Source organism: Diabrotica undecimpunctata, chromosome 3, assembly GCF_040954645.1.
Source record: "Diabrotica undecimpunctata isolate CICGRU chromosome 3, icDiaUnde3, whole genome shotgun sequence".
In the NCBI taxonomy this organism is placed as follows: Eukaryota; Metazoa; Arthropoda; class Insecta; order Coleoptera; family Chrysomelidae; genus Diabrotica; species Diabrotica undecimpunctata.
In genome coordinates this window covers 3,010,233-3,029,482 of record NC_092805.1, presented here as the reverse complement: position 1 = coordinate 3,029,482, position 19,250 = coordinate 3,010,233, and the positions used below count along the sequence as shown (strand labels likewise).

Here is a 19,250-nt window from a genome sequence, read left to right as displayed (position 1 = left end):
TAAAATAAACATCTTATATTTCTTGCAAATTCATTAGTACCTGTTAACCTCCATCACTCCGACACTGGCAACCTTATTTAGGGATTAGTAACCTCACAACTATTGTATTCTATTCTGCTCCAACCTTTATACCTGGTGGTCATACTCAATTTAAAATTGTTTTCCTATATACTTCTGTAAACTTGTTGACAAATATCTGTTTTTCATTGAGTCACCCGTATCAACAGTTTAGGGATTTGCATACATAATTTATTGTTTTATTACTCTCTCATACATAAAAATACACTATAAGAAAACGGACTGTCCCTAAACACAAAAAAGACACAATTTATGGTAATTACAAAAGCCCAACAGCACCAAGAAAACATAACAGTACATGGAGAACAAATTAAAAAAGTTGAAAAATATAAATCAAATTTATGAAAGTTTACTTACTGAGAACAGACAATTGGAAATAAAAATATGTTAGTTTTATCCTATACAATTTTATTTCTCACCAAAATCATGCTGCTGTTTACAATCGTAATTATGAATGTTGTGTTTTTCCACCGATATTATTATTGCTACTTTTATGCTGTCTCTTCATCTATCATATTTTGGGTGGCAATTACCGCATTAATGTTTATGTTTAATAATTTTTCGATAATTCAACATGGTGACTACGCTACTGTCGAACAGTAGAAATAAATGATTTCACCTCCTTCTTAAAACGACGTTTTTTGTCGTTGGCCCTAAATTTTCTACGACAACCTAATAAATACTTTGGTTCAATTGACCCATGTTTCATGTAGGATTTATAGATAAATGATTACTGAAAGGTTACGCTTCTTTGTTAGTTAGCGCTTACTATTTAAAATAAAAGGACGACGAACCATAACAATTTGCGCAACAAAAATGTCTAGCCAAATTCCAGTAGCGTGACTAACTAGAAAAACTGCGAGGATAATATTGAAGATTTTAAACGCCATTAATATGCCGGGATTGCTTTTTATGTTTCAAGGTAAAAGGAAGATGGTTCGTTATTGTGACTCGTCCTCGTAAAAGTAATTAGTATGTACGAAAAATATGTTTATATAAAATGGCAAATTAGTTTTGGTATTGGGTAACAGATGATTTGAAATTAATTAAGATGCGGGAAGTATCTTTTGTTATTGATTCTCAGTTTTTATTTTATGCCAGAAGGTATTGGATGGCAAATATCTCCAATGTGTAGGGCGACAATGGTTTTAATATCATAAAGGCGTATTTAAACGGTGTCAGATACTTCTTATAAACATAAACGGGAGGAAAAGGGCAAACAAAATTTGAAAATCTATTCGATTCGAGAGAAGAGATCCAGGCCGAAGAAGATCCTGTCTTCGAATCCTTCGACAGATGTATCACCAGATGTCCAATGATCTATTCAAAGCTGAGGGAACAAAATTATTATTAATAGCTTGATAATAAGATATAGTAAAGAAAGATGATCAAAATGTAAGCTAAGGTTAATGCATTTTTATATCCTAAAAATAAATCGTACGCCACGCATACGAATAAAAATAAATGACCAGTTAAGCAACACATATTTCAGTTCAATTACTCAAAACGCGCAAATCGTTGAGACGCGTCCAAATTTTCTGTAAGTACGGTCTATCTACAGAGCAATTCGAACAATATGTCCATGAAATATATATTAGAGCGAAGGATATTTCGGATTTTTGATTCGATAATGTCCTAAAAATACCGTCCGTGTTTACTGAAATAAAAGTTTATGCTTTTTTCACAACAAACGCGCTAAAAATAGGAAGGCATTAAAAGATTTGAATCATTTTTATATTTAAATCCGAGTGTACACAAATAATAAAATATTTGTACCAGGAAAACATTAAATTTTTATTTGTTAAGAACACATACGGAATATTTTAGCAATAATCTATTGATGAGTGGCGAAAATAATTGAATACGTAGTCCGATAATTGGAGATACAGACGTTTTTTAGACAATAACGTTTTTGTCATTCTATTTTTTCTAGAAATATACTAGGATCATGGTAATTTAATTTACACATTTTATTCACATTTCCACTTCCAATCTGGACATCGTTTTAATATATATTATAAGAGCAGTAAGTGAGGAATCTATGAGCACGATAGTGATTATCGGAAATATCTGCCGAGGATATTAAATTTTCAAATATTTGTTTTATATTATTGTTTAATCATTGGATGAATAAAAAATTTATTTTAAAAATACTTAATTTCGAGGAATTCTCTCATCATCCGAGGTAAAATCAACGTTATACTTTTGGTGTATAACTTACTGAAGAATATCTTATCTTGTAACTTCTAAAGGAAGCGAACAGACCCTGTCTCATGTACCGTAAACTTTTAATTGGAAAGACGACTCCACTTAATTTTTTATTCAAATCGTTAACCAGTATTTCGTAATTAGTACCTACCTGATGAATTCCACTGCTCGACTAAGATCGCTAAACTGAACTTGGCGAGTTAAATTGTGTTACAAGTGTGAAATTATTGCAATTAGGTGGATTTTTGTGTAGAAGTATGTTAGTCTTGACTAACAGGAAGCGACGTGTTAAAAATAATGCAGAAAAATGCGAGCGCCAACTGACGAAAATATTGTTGGAATAATTTCATTATTTATACTATAATTAGATTCAGAGTAGTTGGTGATATTAAAATTAACTGATTAAATTCTGGTTTCTATTACAGCTATAAGACCCCTAACAACTATATAATGAGACAAAATAAAATACATCCAAAATTCAGATAGGTAGTTGACAGTTCATTTTTTTCTAATCATGACAGTTCATTTTTTTCTAGTCATGTTTTTATTGAATTACTACCGTAAACTGGGGTAACTTTGCTCCACTTTTAGGAGTTTAAATTAAAGGATTAAAGGAATTGCGAGTAAAAGTGTATTAACTTTCTACTAGTATTATGTTTTTTTTTTTAATAACTGATGAAGAAGGTATACAATGTAATTATTGTATGGTATTTTTTTATTCTAAAAATAATTAATTACATATTTTTTTTAATAAAAAGTTACCTATAGTGTGGGGTAACTTTTCTCCACCTCATAAAAGCATGAAATTTTGTATAGTAACATATAGTTGGAGCAAAGCTAATGAGTTGCTTATATTAACCTTGCTCCAAAAATATTATTTGTGCAAAAAAAACTAAAAAAGAAGGCAGCGTATTCGGCTGAGTACTTCCTCAACATTCAGGGGAAATATTCCGCATTTTCGAAACCCTTCCTCTAAATTAGATTTGATTTGTGGACCAAGCAAGTCCATCACCTTTGACAAAAATGGAGGAAAGTGTTGCTTCTGTATATTAGTGTTGCGGATGCCATCTTCAGTACTTTTCAAAACTGACAAAATTTTTCGTCAGGCTATTTTTAGGGGCCGAAAGAAAGCCACGTCTAGAGGTTGCGTCAAATGTGTACTGTTTGGAGGCAGACAAATTAAATGATTGTCGTTTTCACGACAGAGTTGAAGTGCATGTACTGTAATATGTGAAGAGAGGTTGTCGCATAGTAATACCTTTTTACCATTCAGCTTCCTAAACATAGTTACCAACTGGAATTCAAGCCAATCTGCAAAAATATTTGCATCCAACCATCCGGAACTGCTAGCGTTGTAACGGCATCCTTTTGGCCCATTCTCAGCCCAAGTAGTCCACATTTTAGCAGCCCGGTAATTAACATAGGGTGGTAAAAGTTCAGCTTTGCCGTTTCCACATAACATAATGGACACAGAGGTCTTTGAAGCGTTTCTAATCACTAATCATAAGCATTTCTTAGTTCTGGATACTTGCAACCTCTCTTGACAATGACTTTCTTTTTGCCAGGATCAACAGTGAGATTAGTTTCATCACAATTCCATATATTTGTTGGAGCAACGCCGCCTAACTCGACTGCCAGATTTTCAAAGAGCTTCTCAGTATGTTTTCATCAACTCCTGCTCGTATTTCAGGATGTCTCACCATAATTTTTTTGATCAAATCCTCTCCAGGGAAGTTATCCTTGAAAATTTTGACATCTCTTCCACAACGGTTTAAATAATTTTTGATAATGTTTTTCAGTTTCCTTGCGTTAGTAGGGAACCCATACTCTCCCATATAAATCACGCAATTGACAAATTGGATTTCTTCGCCGGGAGTAAATACGTTTTGCCTCCCTGGCGTTTTGGAATGTTTCCCTTTCAGTTTATTTAAAATGGTCCTTCTTGGAATTTTATATTTTTTTCTGCCCTTCTGTGTGAGATTTCACCTCTTCTTATTCCCTTTAAACACTCTTGTAGGGTTTCTTGTCTATAGTCAGCATAGCGCCGTGATCCTAATACTGTTTTAGGTGTTCTAGGCATATCGGTAACAAAAATATATATTAAACATAATATATATTTCGGGGTAACTTTGCGCCACTTTTTTGGAGTGTTTTGGAGTAAACATATTAAACTAGCAGTACACTTTTAAGTTATTACCTGTAATTCACCCTTATAAAGTTTTAATTAAGATTTATGTTTCCACTTGCAATAGCATTGATCAATTTTGTTAATCTCAAGAGAATCGTAAAAAATGGCAAAAATCGCGCCACCTTTAATTTTAACACCTTTATAAAAACTGAGTTTATTCGCGGTAAAATACAACAATTGCATACGAAAGCTGTTCTCTTTACCTTTAAAACGCATCTTGATTTTTGTCGATAGGACACTTGGATCAAAAGATATCGAATTTTTACCATCGAGTTGATACAAATTTTATTAAACATTGTTTTCGCGCAAGTGACAGACATTCAAAATCGACGGTCGCTTCAAGCGCTGTTACTGAGAGAACGGTTCATTCTACACAAAAAGTGCTAATAAACATTTTTGTTTAAACTGATCTCAGCTAAATTTTTTATTTGAAACTTTTTTTCTGTGGCGTACAGATTTTTGGTAAATCGATTTTTTTGCGTTTTTACCCACTATCAGGGAAGTTTTAAGGGGAAGCCCGGCGGTAGGTAAATTTTTGGGATCCCAAAATTAATATTCTCAACAAAATTCATTCAGTTTGTTCGTATGATTTTTAAGGGTCAACTCTCTGACGACTGGACTATATAAATAAATTATTTACGACGTTTAATAAAGAAGCATATTATTAATAATAAATATTTATGTTTTACAATAAAAATTACCTCAAACAATATCTACTAAAAAAAGTAAAAAATTGGTTATACAAATAAAACATATTCGTAATGTACGTAAAAAGTATATATGTTACGAGCAATGTCCGAAATTGGACAATCCTAGCATTGTACAGAAAATCTTGTCCACTTCTAGCATTGTACCCCTTTACTGTACAATCTCCGAAATATATATAATCGTCGGACTTTGTATAAAAGAATTGCTGTACTATGTTCGAATTTATTTCAATAAGTAGTCATGCGTCAAAGTTTGATATAATATATCAGATATCGATTCATATCGATTTTTACGATTATTCCCCATTTGTTATTAACGGCAAACAAACATCAATTGAGGTTATAAATCCATAATTAATCAGCGTTTTTAACTTCTGGATTCGTAGAATTAAATTATTTTAATTATTATACATATCTCTTGAAAATCTAAGATGTTTTACAAACATCTTCCCTATATTATAGTGATGTATCTATCTCTTGAAGCTTTGAAATGTGTCACTAACAATATCTCTATTGTAGAACAATTTCTTCTTCGATTCGATTTTTGATTTGGTGTGTCGCTTGTCAATAATAATCGATTCGAACCGATGAGCGTTTCGACAATTATTTTGATTATTTCGGACATTGTACAGTTTGGGGGTACAATGCTAGAAGTGGACAATAATTTCTGTACAATGTTAGGATTGTCCAATTTCGGGCTTTGCTCGTAACATATACATAAATTGATCGTTTTTCACCTTAATTTGTTAATAACAACTAATAAAGTCCAAAAATACCCCCAATATTTAAAAACAGGAGTCTTCAACCAATGTATACTTCCTGTTCTCACCTACGGTTCTCAAACTTGGACATTTACAAAGGAAAACATGGAAAAAATAGCAAAGAGCCATGGAAAGACAAATGCTGAACATCAGGCTATCAGACAAGAAAGGAAATACTTGGATCCGCAACAAAACAAAATTGACCGATGTATTAACGCAGATAGTAGAACTTGAGTGGAAGTTCGCGGGACATACCATAAGACAGAAAAACGACAGATGGAATAAGATGATTATATACTGGAGACCATATAGTTACAAACGAAAAAGAGGAAGGCCACAAATGAGATGGTCAGATGACTTGAAGAAACACGCAGGCCCGAAGTGGATACAAACTACCTACAATAGAGAGACGTGGAAGAAGGAAGAGGAGGTCTATGTCCAAAATTGGACAGCAAGGGCTGCATAGATATAGATAGATAGAAAGCCAAAAAAATCGACTGCAGGAAACATAGCTTTTTGTTACAGAGGTCCATACTACTCAAAACGACTGTGGTTTGCCTGGCGTGGTCAGTGTCATAAACAGGGTACTTTTTTTGCTTATTTCTCTGGCCTATAAATGGAGTGCTCAAAGATGGATCGATAAATAGGCTGCATAATAGTAAATAAAGAAAGCAAAGCGAAATAGAAGATACAAACCTTGATTGAAGAAGAGTTTGTTAATTTTCCTAAGTAAAAGGATTACTATCTTGCCAATAAATAGATGTATATAAAACTAACTAACTTATGTAGATCCCAATTTTACAAATATACCTTTATCTACTTAATAATTTTACGTCTACTCTTATAATAACCAACTATAATGCCATACATATTAAACAATTAAGTAGGTGTGTCTCGTTGATTAGTATTCACATCAGAAATATGAGAATTTATTACGGTGTTAACACCAAAAAAAGTTCTTAATAATTTTATAATAATTAATATACGTATAGTGCTAATTATACTATAACATTTTTAATTTATTTATTATTGTTATAACTGTAAATAAGATTATTTCCATTCGAGATTTGTCCAGTTATTACATGGCGTAGGAATTGAACACAGCAATGACGTGTGTTCGGATAAATCTTCCATATACTATTCCAAATTCTTCTTCCAGCTTTTTTATTAGTCGTCAATGTTTACTCCTATCTGATCACATTTCTCGTTCCAGTTTTTTAGTGTTTCATCTTATATATTAAAACGCTAAGCCCTTTTCTTGTCCACCACTTTACTCAAAAACCATATTAGATAATTAAAATATTTTTTCGGAATATTATTAGTATTACGTATTAGATTGTCAAGATATACTTTTGGTACAAAAATTCACTTCCGGGTTTGAGATGACCGGAAGTTAAAATTTACTTTAAGGTTTAGACCCCACAATGTATATATGGATCGAAAGGTCTCGTCGAGACGAATCTAAATATGTACTTCCAGTTGCGATCCGACACCGGAAGTGACCCGAAACGCGCATAAAACGTCAAGATAGAGCAAATCTGACACCGGATTCGTGATCAGCATGCAAAATTAACTGCTAAATGATATCCACGTCGACATAGATATCACAGAAAATGGAGACATTGTAACAAAAAACATTGTTTTCGACGAAATATTTCGTGATATTTAATACACTTTTTACTTGCATTATTATTGATGAATGTTATGTATATTCTTACTTATATTGTTTGTATTGATCTCTTAATTTTTCTCGCAAAATAAAAATTTCATTTAAAAGACTCGATGTCGAGTTGGTCCGCTAGTATATTATCATATAGATAGATTATCTTATAATCTTTACTTAATATTGTTCTGAAGCTATTTTCTTGTGGCATTTTAAATTAATTACTATTTAACTGGGAATAAGCCACAATTAAAGGTTAAAATACGTTTATTGACGTTTCAATTTCCACTTCGGAAATCGTTCTCAAAATACAAACATTAGTAAATTAAACAAATTTTGTTTTTGTTACTTAGTGAAAAATTCTTCTATTAATTTAATTTTATCTGACTCATCTATATTGACAATTCAGACATACATTATACATTTTAAAGTAGACGACTTTAAAATGATATTGCCAATATTGTTGAGTTGCGTTCCTGGGACGACTTTACTTATAAGATAGTTCATTCGATTACATGAAATCAACTTTAACTTGAGAATATCCGTCAGAAAAGATCATAACATGTAATTCGTCTTTAAAAAGACAAATACATGCCATGATGACAGTAAAATTCTCCTGTTAGTGATTCCATAGTAAATTATGAGGGAAAAACCAGGAAAAAAACCTCATAATACTATCCCGACATGGTAAGTATCTGATCTTGCATTTATTTTACCTTCAATAAATACCAAATTCCGATTTTATATGTTTGTTATTTAAAAAATATAAATGATGTATTCTCTATATGTTACTGACTTACCAATACTGGTATTTTCTTTTTAATAACTTCCTCTTTCAATATGGGTAACCAGATCCTACTACATTCTGCCGAGGAATTCGCGACACAATTGGTCTCATTTAGCATAATTAGAGCCGCTTCTTTGATTTTTCTCTTTTTACCATCCGTTTCTTTTAGGACTATATTTGAATCATTCCATTGAACCCTATGTTCATTATCCCATGCATGTTTACATATTTGAGATCTATCAAATTCTCTATTTTTAATATAGGATTGATGTTCACTTATTCTAACATTTAATGGCCTTGATGTTTCACCTAAATAAAACTGATTGCATTCACAAGGTATTTTATAAATGCAATTCTTTGTCCTTTCTTGTTCATTGTTAGGTTTGGTTTTGGACAAAATAGATCTCAATGTGTTTGTTGTTTTGAATGTTGTTGAAATGTTGAATTTATTTCCTATCCTTTTAAGCTTTTCCGATAATCCTTTTATATATGGTATTGTTATTTTCCTCGTATTATCCCTTGTATATGTTGTAGGATCTCGTTCTAAGTTGTTTTGTTCTATTCGATCTATTGTTGAAAATTCCTTATTTATAAACGATAAAGGATAATCATTTTTTAATAAAAAAATATTATCAATATTAGCAAGATCAGATACTTACCATGTCGGGATAGTATTATGAGGTTTTTTTCCTGGTTTTTCCCTCATAATTTACTATGGAATCACTAACAGGAGAATTTTACTGTCATCATGGCATGTATTTGTCTTTTTAAAGACGAATTACATGTTATGATCTTTTCTGACGGATATTCTCAAGTTAAAGTTGATTTCATGTAATCGAATGAACTATCTTATAAGTAAAGTCGTCCCAGGAACGCAACTCAACAATATTGGCAATATCATTTTAAAGTCGTCTACTTTAAAATGTATAATGTATGTCTGAATTGTCAATATAGATGAGTCAGATAAAATTAAATTAATAGAAGAATTTTTCACTAAGTAACACAAAATTTGTTTAATTTACTAATGTTTGTATTTTGAGAACGATTTCCGAAGTGGAAATTAAAACGTCAATAAACGTATTTTAACCTTTAATTGTGGCTTATTCCCAGTTAAATAGTAATTAATAATCTTTACTGTTCAATAAAAAAAATAAAATTGGTAGAACCTGAATTATCCAAATGCTTGCGTGGCTTGTAGAAAGGATATAATTTTTACCAACTAGGTACTCAGGCTGGGATTTCGGAACGTTGAATCCGTCGGCAGCAGAAACATAATATCCACCATAAAAATCTATAGGATGGGGGTGGACAAGCAAACGGGATATTCCACAAAAGGCACTTATACCAAATAACGGTAATCATGCGAATTGCTGAGAGTGTCATGTAATGGCGGCCAACTATACATTCTGGTTTCAGAACATATACCATAAATTCATAGCTATTTCGATAACCTCGGGCCAATGAACATAGTTCTGGCAACTAATAGTGCTCTCGGTAATTCAAAGAGAGGAAGGAAAGATAAATTGGGAGAAGGTTAGCAGCGCTCGGTAACCCTCGCTTTTGCGGCCAAAGTCGGAATTATTATGAAATGCAGGTGGATCCTTGAGGTAATTTAGGTGCTTCCTCACTCGGCAGATAGATGACGTGAGCAACAATAATTTGAATATTTACTAGAAATCATAATAATACATTTTTGAAACGGTTACAAACAATACTTTTTTGTACTATACTAACTTGTCTTTGAGCATCCCATTAAGCTCTTTATATGTTTAGTCACATAATATTCCAATCGTTTTTCGGCGAAGTGGGAAATAGCTAATTACGCAGGGAAGGGATGAAGAATTCAAGCAAATACGAAATTATAGGTCCCCGTTCTTCAAATATTTGTACAGTGTCGTCATTTCGCAGAAATATTGCAGAATTTCTGATCTTTTTTATAAAAAAATATTTTATTTTGGTACTTTTTTCCACAATTCTCAATTTATTATAAAAATTAATATAATAAACTGTAGCCTATAAACAGATACGAGTGGGGATTGACCATTTCAGAGTGATTTTTTTTTACTCAATTTTGTTGAAAAAAGTAGTATATGAACTTAGACTTGGTCGTACAATAGGCAGAAATTCTAGAATTTTGTAATTCTAAGCAATTTACTTAGTTACAGTTAAAATAAGTGTAACAATATATCATTTCTTTTGCCTTTTGTACAATTTAATTGTTTTATAAATAAATTATTTTCATACTATTATCCTCTATATCAGAATGTAGTACGAAGTAAATGCCTAAAGTAGTTCTTTTTTTTTTCAGGGTCGTGTCGTTCTTGAAGAAAATAATCGTGGATCGATCAAGTTATGGCCCCACCCCATTCTCGTCATTTACTAGCGTGGACATTGCCAACTGCAGTCGTTTTACTCAGCTATTTGTGGTACAAAAGGAAGAGAATTGGAGCTCGAAGTGACCCAGGCGATAATAAATCACCTACACATAAAGAGGAAGTGTTCACAGATAAATCTTTAGAAGAGGAATTGAAAGAAGCCGACGAGCACGACTCTTCTCAATCTTCGCCGAGCAAATCGTTTTCGAGATCACTTTCTGGGGTAGAATCGACTCCTATAGATATAATCATACCACCTGAGTTAAGGGCTACTAAGTCTACTCCGCGTATCGTCTCGGACGAAGATCTCGATTTCGAAATCGAAAAGATCAAATCGATGAAGAACGGTTCACTGTTTCCCGCTAAACTAGACTCACCGATACCCAATAAATCCAAATCGTCCACCTACAGAGACAACAAAGAAAGCAAACCCAAGTCAAAAAAGAACCAGAAGAAAGAAGCAGGAAAGATGGCCCAAAAGGATATCGCTATCGTCGAAGAGAAATTGACTTCTCTAAAAATTAGCAAAAATAAAGAAACTCCCAAAAAAAGAGAACACAAAAATAGTACTAGTAAAAAAGATTCGGAAGAACTGCAACGACAGAACAGTGAAAGAGATTCAGCTAACCACAGTCCCTCCGATGTTATGTTAGCCAGCCCTTCATTGAGCAGTATTTCAGACAACCACAGTGAGGTAAGTCATCCTAAAATGTTAATATTTGTTATATAGTTGTTTTGTCGTTAGTGTAAGGTCGTATGGTGAGTCAAATTCTAGAAAACAAGCTTACATTCGATTACGTGGAAATTTTATATTTAAAATAGGTGCCATTGATCACGAAATGAGTGAATGAGTAGAAAATAATGACGTAAATCGTAACAGACAAACTTTAAACAGTTATTTCAACTCTCTAAATGTGTTCACTGTACGAGGATCATTTCATAAATATTTAGCCTAATCAAAGATGGCGCTAGTAAATAAATCATTATCCTGATCTTTCTCTGCTTCTTCTTCCTATAGGTGTTCCTGTCGTTAGCTTTTTAGCAATCATGTTGTCAGGCATTCGTATTATATGTCCAGTACAACTAAGTCGCTGTGTTTTAATGAACGTTATGACATCTGGTTCATTAAAGAGTTGGTATAATTCGAAATTATATCTTTTGCGCCTCTGCCCTTGATCGTTTATAGCTCCAAATATTTTGCGGAGTATTTTAAGCTCAAATATTCGCAGAAATCTTTCATCCTCTTTAGCAACACTTCAACAGGTTCAAAGATATGACTTCCAAAGACTGTTTCCCGTTCCTGATTTGCTATAAGATCCTTAGTAACCAACATTTTTACTTGGTTTTGTCTTCGTTGATGATTAGACCGGCCTGTTTCGCCGCAGTTTCCAATTCTAGGAAAAATTGTTCAACATCTCGCTTGCTACGCTCTATTATGTCAATGTCATCAGCGTATGCTAAGATTTTTATCGATCTATTGTAAATAGTACCGCCGTCTCTAATTCGTGTGTCTCGGACTGCCTTTTCCAAGGCAATGTTAAATAGGAGGCAAGCCAAGGCATCCCCTTGTCTGAGTCCATCGTTTATCTCGAAGGATCGAGAATTTTCTCCTTGTATCCTCATGCTGGCTTTTAAGTTAGACATTGTCATTCTCGTTAATCGGATAAGTTTTTATGGTATACCAAACTCACGCATTGATTGGTATAGTACTGTTCTTGACACTGTCGTATGCGGCCTTGAAGTCGACGAATAGGTGATGGGTTTCAATATTAAATTCTGATGTTTTCTCAAAGATCTGTCTTATTGAATGAATTTGGTCAATTGTTGATTTTTCTTGAGTAAATCCGACCTGGTTTTTTTTAAACTACATATGCCAACTGTGTAAACTTGTAGCCTTTCGTAGAGGATATTTGCTAGTGTTTTGTAAGCAGTTGTTAACAGGGTTTTGCCTCTGTAGTAGTCACACTGGAGCTGGTCATCTTTTTTATGTAACGGGCATATCATGCCTTAAGATCATTCACAGGGCATGGTCTCATTTTGCCAGACAAGAAGTAAAAGTTTGTGCAATGCTTGTAGCAGGGCGTTCCACCATTCTTGTAGAGCTCACAACAAATTTGATCAGTTCCTGATGCTTTATTATTTTTGTGCTTTTTAATGGCTTGAGCAACCTCTTCAGGGGTAGGTGGTCTTTCGTTTGGGTTGAATAGATCCCAATCATTTCCAGTAAATAAATCATATATGTTCAAAAAATGCCAGTGCGTGTAATTTGATCAAAAAATTCCAACGTATCAGGTTGGAATTAAAGTAAAATTGTTAAATTTGCCTTGCAGTCATGGTTTACTGTTTCAGTTCTGTGCCACAGATCAGCTTCACAGTTTAAGTATCCAGCAGACATAGTGAGTGTGTTAAATGAGAAAGGTCTAGACTATTGTGAAATAATGTATGTCCAATAAATAAAGGTGTATGTCCAATAAACTTAAAAAATTAAATATAAATAGATTTTTATTGATTATAGCTTTTCTTTAAGTGTCATATTAAAATTTGGAGATGATTGCTACAAATTATTTTTTATTTTGGTCTAGTCTTCTTGGCTTTTGAAGGTTTTATCCTGTGCAATTGTGCATTTTTTGATGTTATGTAGCCAGATTATTGATCATCTTAATTCTTTATTATGCAAATTATTGCAAACTGGAGAAAGGAGTCTTGTAATGGTTTCTGTATGAGCTCAAGATCGTTATTCTTAACTTCTAAATTTTAAACTCTGTGATAAATTATTTTTACTGTTATATTGCCTTATTTTCAATCAGTGAGTTTCTGCACTTTCAATCTACAAATAATATTACTAGATGTACTGTTTGTTAAAGACTAAAAAGTGCTACATAAAATGATCTCTTTTTTGCAACCCATCCTTACGAACTACTAAGGGTGTTACTAGTGGAGATCAACAATATCTGGCAAATGTATTACTAATCCACGGCAGACTTTTCGGGTGTAAGATCACTTTCCTAAATGAATATTTTTAACATGAAACATCATATCCAATAGACCTAAGGTCCTTGCAGAGTGCGGACCTTTAAAATTGTCCCGAACTTTCAATATTCAAAGAAGTATAAACGAAGACTTTTATCGATTTGATATATGAGCAATGGTGACTCGATAGTTTTTTCATTGTTCTTAGAGCTAGAACCTTCCGGATTTCGTATATCTGTATACTGTTTCGCTAAGGCGTTTGGAATGTTCAACTAATGTAGCATCATCGTCCATGACTTTGGTTCTGGTTCTGGTAGATCAGGGCAGGACCCATTCATGAGCCCTTTAGTTACCTAGAGTTTTTGAGACGGATCCATTGTATCACCCCTATCATGCGGAATAGGCCCATAACGACCTATACTTCGGCGTTTCTGTGGCCCAGGCTGTTCCGGGCTCCCATATCTGCAGGGGCTCCAAATCTAAGCCCTTCCTGCCATTCTGAACGTCTAATCCTTTAGTAACTTTGTGGCCTCACAGAAAGCCACAAGCCTCTTTAAGGGTAACTTCCTGATTTGCCTCGGTTACATAAAGATCCGACCCGGGATGTGCCACCTCTGGTGGGCCAGTGCCGGGCACCTCTAGAGGACATATGAGGAGGTTTCCTCTTCCTCTTACAAAGACGACACCGTGGGCTATCCACCAATCCAAGCAGATGAAGGTGCCGCCTGAGTCTACAGTGGGCGGTAAGCATACTGACCACCAAAGAACACCTACGGTCTAGAAGGAGAAGTTGAGCTGTAAGACTTTTGGATGGCGCCACTGTGTGGATTCTAGCCTGTCTCATACTGGCTCAGGAATCCTGGAACCTCCGCGGAAGAAGCTCTCTGAGACTCCCCCGGCCACTACTGGAAGGCTTTCCAACCACAGGTTCGGCCCCCATCGGCAGAGTGAATGAGCCATGTCGTGCCAGGGCGTCAACCGGTTCGTTCCCTTCCACGCCTGTGCGTCCCGGTACTCATACCAAGTTAGTGCAGGACTTTAGTACATTGTTAGTTTATGAGACTTCTGCTTTTAGGATGGTTAAATTCTCTAGTCCCGTAGAAGAATAGAAATTAAGAGTTACAGAAACGCAGTTTAAAAATACATGCAAAAGACATTACAACAACACATTTTGAGTAGACAGCGCGTTAATTAAAAGTTAAAGTTTAATAATTTAAAATGTCAACAAAATCGGAAGGTAAATTAACAAGATATAAACACTAAGTATACAGTTGGTGCAGTTATAAATCCAGATGCAGGTCATTATCTATGTCAGAGATTTAAGTTGACATTGTTGCCAAATTTCAAAAAATTCCTGAAATCATTTTAAATCCAGTATATCACATAATTAGGGCCTGCGTAGCGCAAGCGGTAGGATGCTTGCCTCGTAAGCCGGAGGTCCGGAGTTCGAATCCTACCGCCGGCAAGAACATCTAGACATTTTAAAAATGTCTATAGGCCCCAGGTCGACTCAGCCTGAATAAAAATGAGTACCTTGGGTAAAACCAGGGGTAATAATAGACGGTTGAAGCGTAGCACTGGCCATGTTACCTTCCTTGTATACCGTAGGCCCTAGATATAGCAGACTACCCTGCTATACTCCCAAAGCCGCGATAGCGGTATAAAACGGGAGACTATTACTATTATATCACATAATTATTGCAGAAGTGGATTAGACAACAAAGCAACTTCATGTTCAATATAAATAAATAAAAAAAGTTAAGTCACAATCTTACGTTAAAAACAATAAAATTTGAGCCGCTTGTAAATTGTTTATTGTAAATGTAAAAAAGCTGTAATTGAATTGTAAAAAAGGTTTAAAAAATTTTATTTTAGAGGGACCAAAATTGCATTTTCTATATATTTTTAAATTGATATAATTCTTCTTCTTCTTCTTCCTCTTTATATCCAATTCTGCTTGTGCATTGTCGGATTAATACCTCTATGGAAGATTGTCACACTCCATCTTTTGCGCGGTCGTCCGATATTTCTTCTGCCGATTGGTGACTTATCTTTTGCTATTTTGACGACACGGGTCTTCTCCATTCTGCTTATGTGGTCATTCCATTTTTTTTTCTATTTTGTGTCCATTTATACACTCTACGTTACATTTTCTTCTAATGTCTTCACTTCTCTTTCGATCTCTCAGCGTATTTCCTGTAATTGTTCTCAGTACTCTCATCTCTGCCGTTTCCAGTAGCCTTTGCCTTGTGCTTATATCGGGTCTTGTTTCTGAGGCGTATGTCATTATTGGTCTTACACTGGCTTTATAAATTCTTGACTTCACCTCGGTGTTAATGTGTCTGTTTCGCCATATAGTGTTATTAAGGCATCCTTCCAGTCTATTTGCTTTTTGTACTTGATCTCTCACTTCTTTGTCCAGGTCTCCATAGCTGGACAGTGTAATTCCCAGGTATTTTTATGTCTTTGTTTCCCATTCCCCTTGTCTTATTCCGCTGCCTATTTCTATTCGCTCCGTGCGTGACCATGGTAGGGGTACATGAAACGATGCCAGCGTGCGTAGCGGCGAAATATGACAAAATTGGAATCTTTTTACGCATAAATTTTATCAAAAATGTGTGCAAATACATGTTGCGTATTTAATTGTGCTAATAATAGCAAAAATAGTAAGTGTAGTTTTTATAGGTTCCCAAAGATTACATATAAATTAGAGAAAAGAAAAAGATGGATCCGTGCTATTAATATGAAAAAGTAAATATCACATAACCTCATTTTTATGCAATTGAAATAGGAAATATTTAAATAATTTACCTTGAATGATATTTTATAAGGCTTCAAGCTAACTGCAGAGTGCCTGATGACTTTAGCTTTTATATCATAACTTATACTAAAACTGTTTTTAATTATATGCTCCCTCACGTGAAAAACTTGATTTGCCGGTACTAGATTTTTCCCTTTCTTTTCCGTTTGGGGCGAAAAAGATATATTATGATGAATTTTGAGAAACCCAGTTTTTAATACTACATTTATTTTTACATAAACTGAAAAAATATAATTAAAAAGTTAATTATTAATAATTGTCAATTTCGCTTGTATTTAACAATGTCAAACATATGTCATATATTTAACCTGAAAATTGGTAGGTCCATACATAGATAGGCGGCATATTACTACCATTATTAGAATGAGGACTGGTCATTGCCTGACAGGAGTACATTTATATAAAATCAACATTCGCGATAACCCATACTGTGAATGTGGGCAAATGGATACACTAGAACACATAATTTTGGGAATGCCCAATAAACAAAATAAAAGATTATGATGTCTATCAGGAGCTGATCAAAATTGATATTAAAACCCCAATTAACATACCAATGCTTCTATGCGAGATTAACCCTAAAATTATCAAAATTCTTATCAGATTTCTACACATCAACCATATAAAATTATAACCTTAATAATAACCTATCCAATATTAACATTTAAACCAACTATAAGAAAATAGAAAACATAAATAAAATGTAGATATGTAGAAAAAAGTCTATATTCACTGATAATTGATAATAGAGCATGAGATATATTCTCAGACTCACGACAGTGGCCCAAAAATTAACAAAACCAATGTACTGGCTAATTATTCAGTAGAATAAAAGCCAAAAAGAAGAAGAAGAAGAAGGTCCAAAACTGTCAGATGAAGGCGGTAGGTGTCGCGTCAGTCACGCACGTCACATTTCGACCTCACCAACGCTTGGAGAAGACAATGGGAGCGCGGCTCACCACAGGAAGCACAGCAAATGGCCTGTATCGAACAGAAACCGCCAGGCTTTGAACTGACCCGGAGTACATGGACAGATAAACAGAATAAGAACAAGAAGCGGTAGATGTGCTGACAACTTACATAAATGGGGAAAAGCCCTTACTCCGGAGTGTGACTGTGATGCGCAACGACAGACCGTCCGTCACATTGTTGAAGAATGCCCCCGAAGGCGGTTCCCTGGAGATTTTGACGAGTTCCTGAATGCGACCGAAAATGTTTTAGACTATATTAATGCATTAGATGTTCGTTTGTAATACTCCATGTAATGTTTTATATTGCTTTTTAAATATGTGTTCTTATTGTATGCCATACGATAAATATAAATATAGTCACGCACGGAGCGAATAGGTTCTGTAAGTTGTCTATCTATTCTGACTTCCATTTTGTTGTTTTCGTAGATGTTTTCGATAGTTTTTATAATATTTAGAGGAACTTCTCCATTATCCAGAAGATGGATTACATCTTTGAGTCTTACTCCGTCAAACGCTTTCTTTAGGTCAATCAGACACAGAAATGCTGGTCTATCATCTCTAGTGATTTCTCAGTAATTTGCTTTATAACGAATATTGCGTCTGTACACAATCTTCCACTACGAAAACTATTGTCCATCATCTAAACTTATCCTCTGATTTATTAGTACTTGTAAAATTTTAGTTCTAAGTTTTAGCGTAGTATTTAACCAGTTTATACTTCTGTAGTTTTCTGGCTATTTTTTATCTCCTCTTTTTGATAGTAGAATTATTTCGCTCGTTCTCCATTCTTCCGTTATTTTATTGTGTTTTATAATATTTTTTTCATTAATGTTGTTCTGTCATTGCTGCTCCACAATATTTCAGTAATTCGTTTGGTATCACGTCTTTACCAACTACTTTTCTGTTCTTCAGGTTTTCAAGTATTTTACGAACTTCCTGTATATTTATATTAAGTTCTTTATTTATGGTAATTTCTGGTGTTTCCGGTTCTAGCGTCGTTTGTTTCTGAGAAAAACCACAGCTACATGTCCCTCATTGTAGTGTCGACAAAAATTGTTCGCTACTTCACCGCAAAAGTTCGACAAAAACAACCGCTACTCATTATTGTCTATATATCTCATACAATTATTAACCCACCTCTAAACTGATAAGCTTTTGACGTGGTTATGCATTCGTTTTTTATTATTTAGTCGATCCTTAGTACTTCGATGTTAACAATATGTAGTGCCGATTGTTATCTATTCAATGGAAAATTCGAATTTATCGAATTGTTTTCGAGATGACACTTATGATCGACAAACACTTCAAGGTATTTTTTCCAAACTAGATACCTACTTACATAAATTAATAAAAAGTTAAAAATAATTAGATTAGTTAAGGTTTTCTATACATTTGGGATATTTGAATTGCCAACTAGTGCTATTTGTTTATCACTTTAATTATCTATTTAAATATGGTAGTGTTATTGTTTACGTGTATGTTGAAACCATCCAAAATATTTATAAAGTCATTATACGTGGGACATTATTCCTTAACACACCAAAAACTGTAAATTTTTGAAACAATTCAAGTACTTTTTATTTGTAACAGATGTTTTCATACGTGGCATTCCAGAGACGTGTATGAAAATATCGGTGGTGACCTACATAAGGTTGTGTGAAGATAACTACGGGCATTCCTGCTTAAAAGTTAACCAGTTTACTTTTTTAATATTGAAATTT

The 19,250-nt window shown here is 34.0% G+C and overlaps 1 protein-coding gene across 3 annotated transcripts in view; it reads left to right on the top strand.

The window, feature by feature from the left end:
* The window catches only part of spoon (A-kinase anchor protein spoonbill), a 108,586-nt gene that overhangs the window by 78,434 nt on the left and 10,902 nt on the right, over nucleotides 1-19,250 (top strand). For all 3 annotated transcript variants that reach the window (XM_072525088.1, XM_072525089.1, XM_072525090.1), the window contains exon 2: nucleotides 10,701-11,461. In XM_072525088.1, coding sequence (XP_072381189.1) covers nucleotides 10,745-11,461 — 717 coding nt within the window. In that variant the 5' untranslated portion in view covers nucleotides 10,701-10,744. The remainder of the gene's footprint in view (nucleotides 1-10,700; nucleotides 11,462-19,250) is intronic.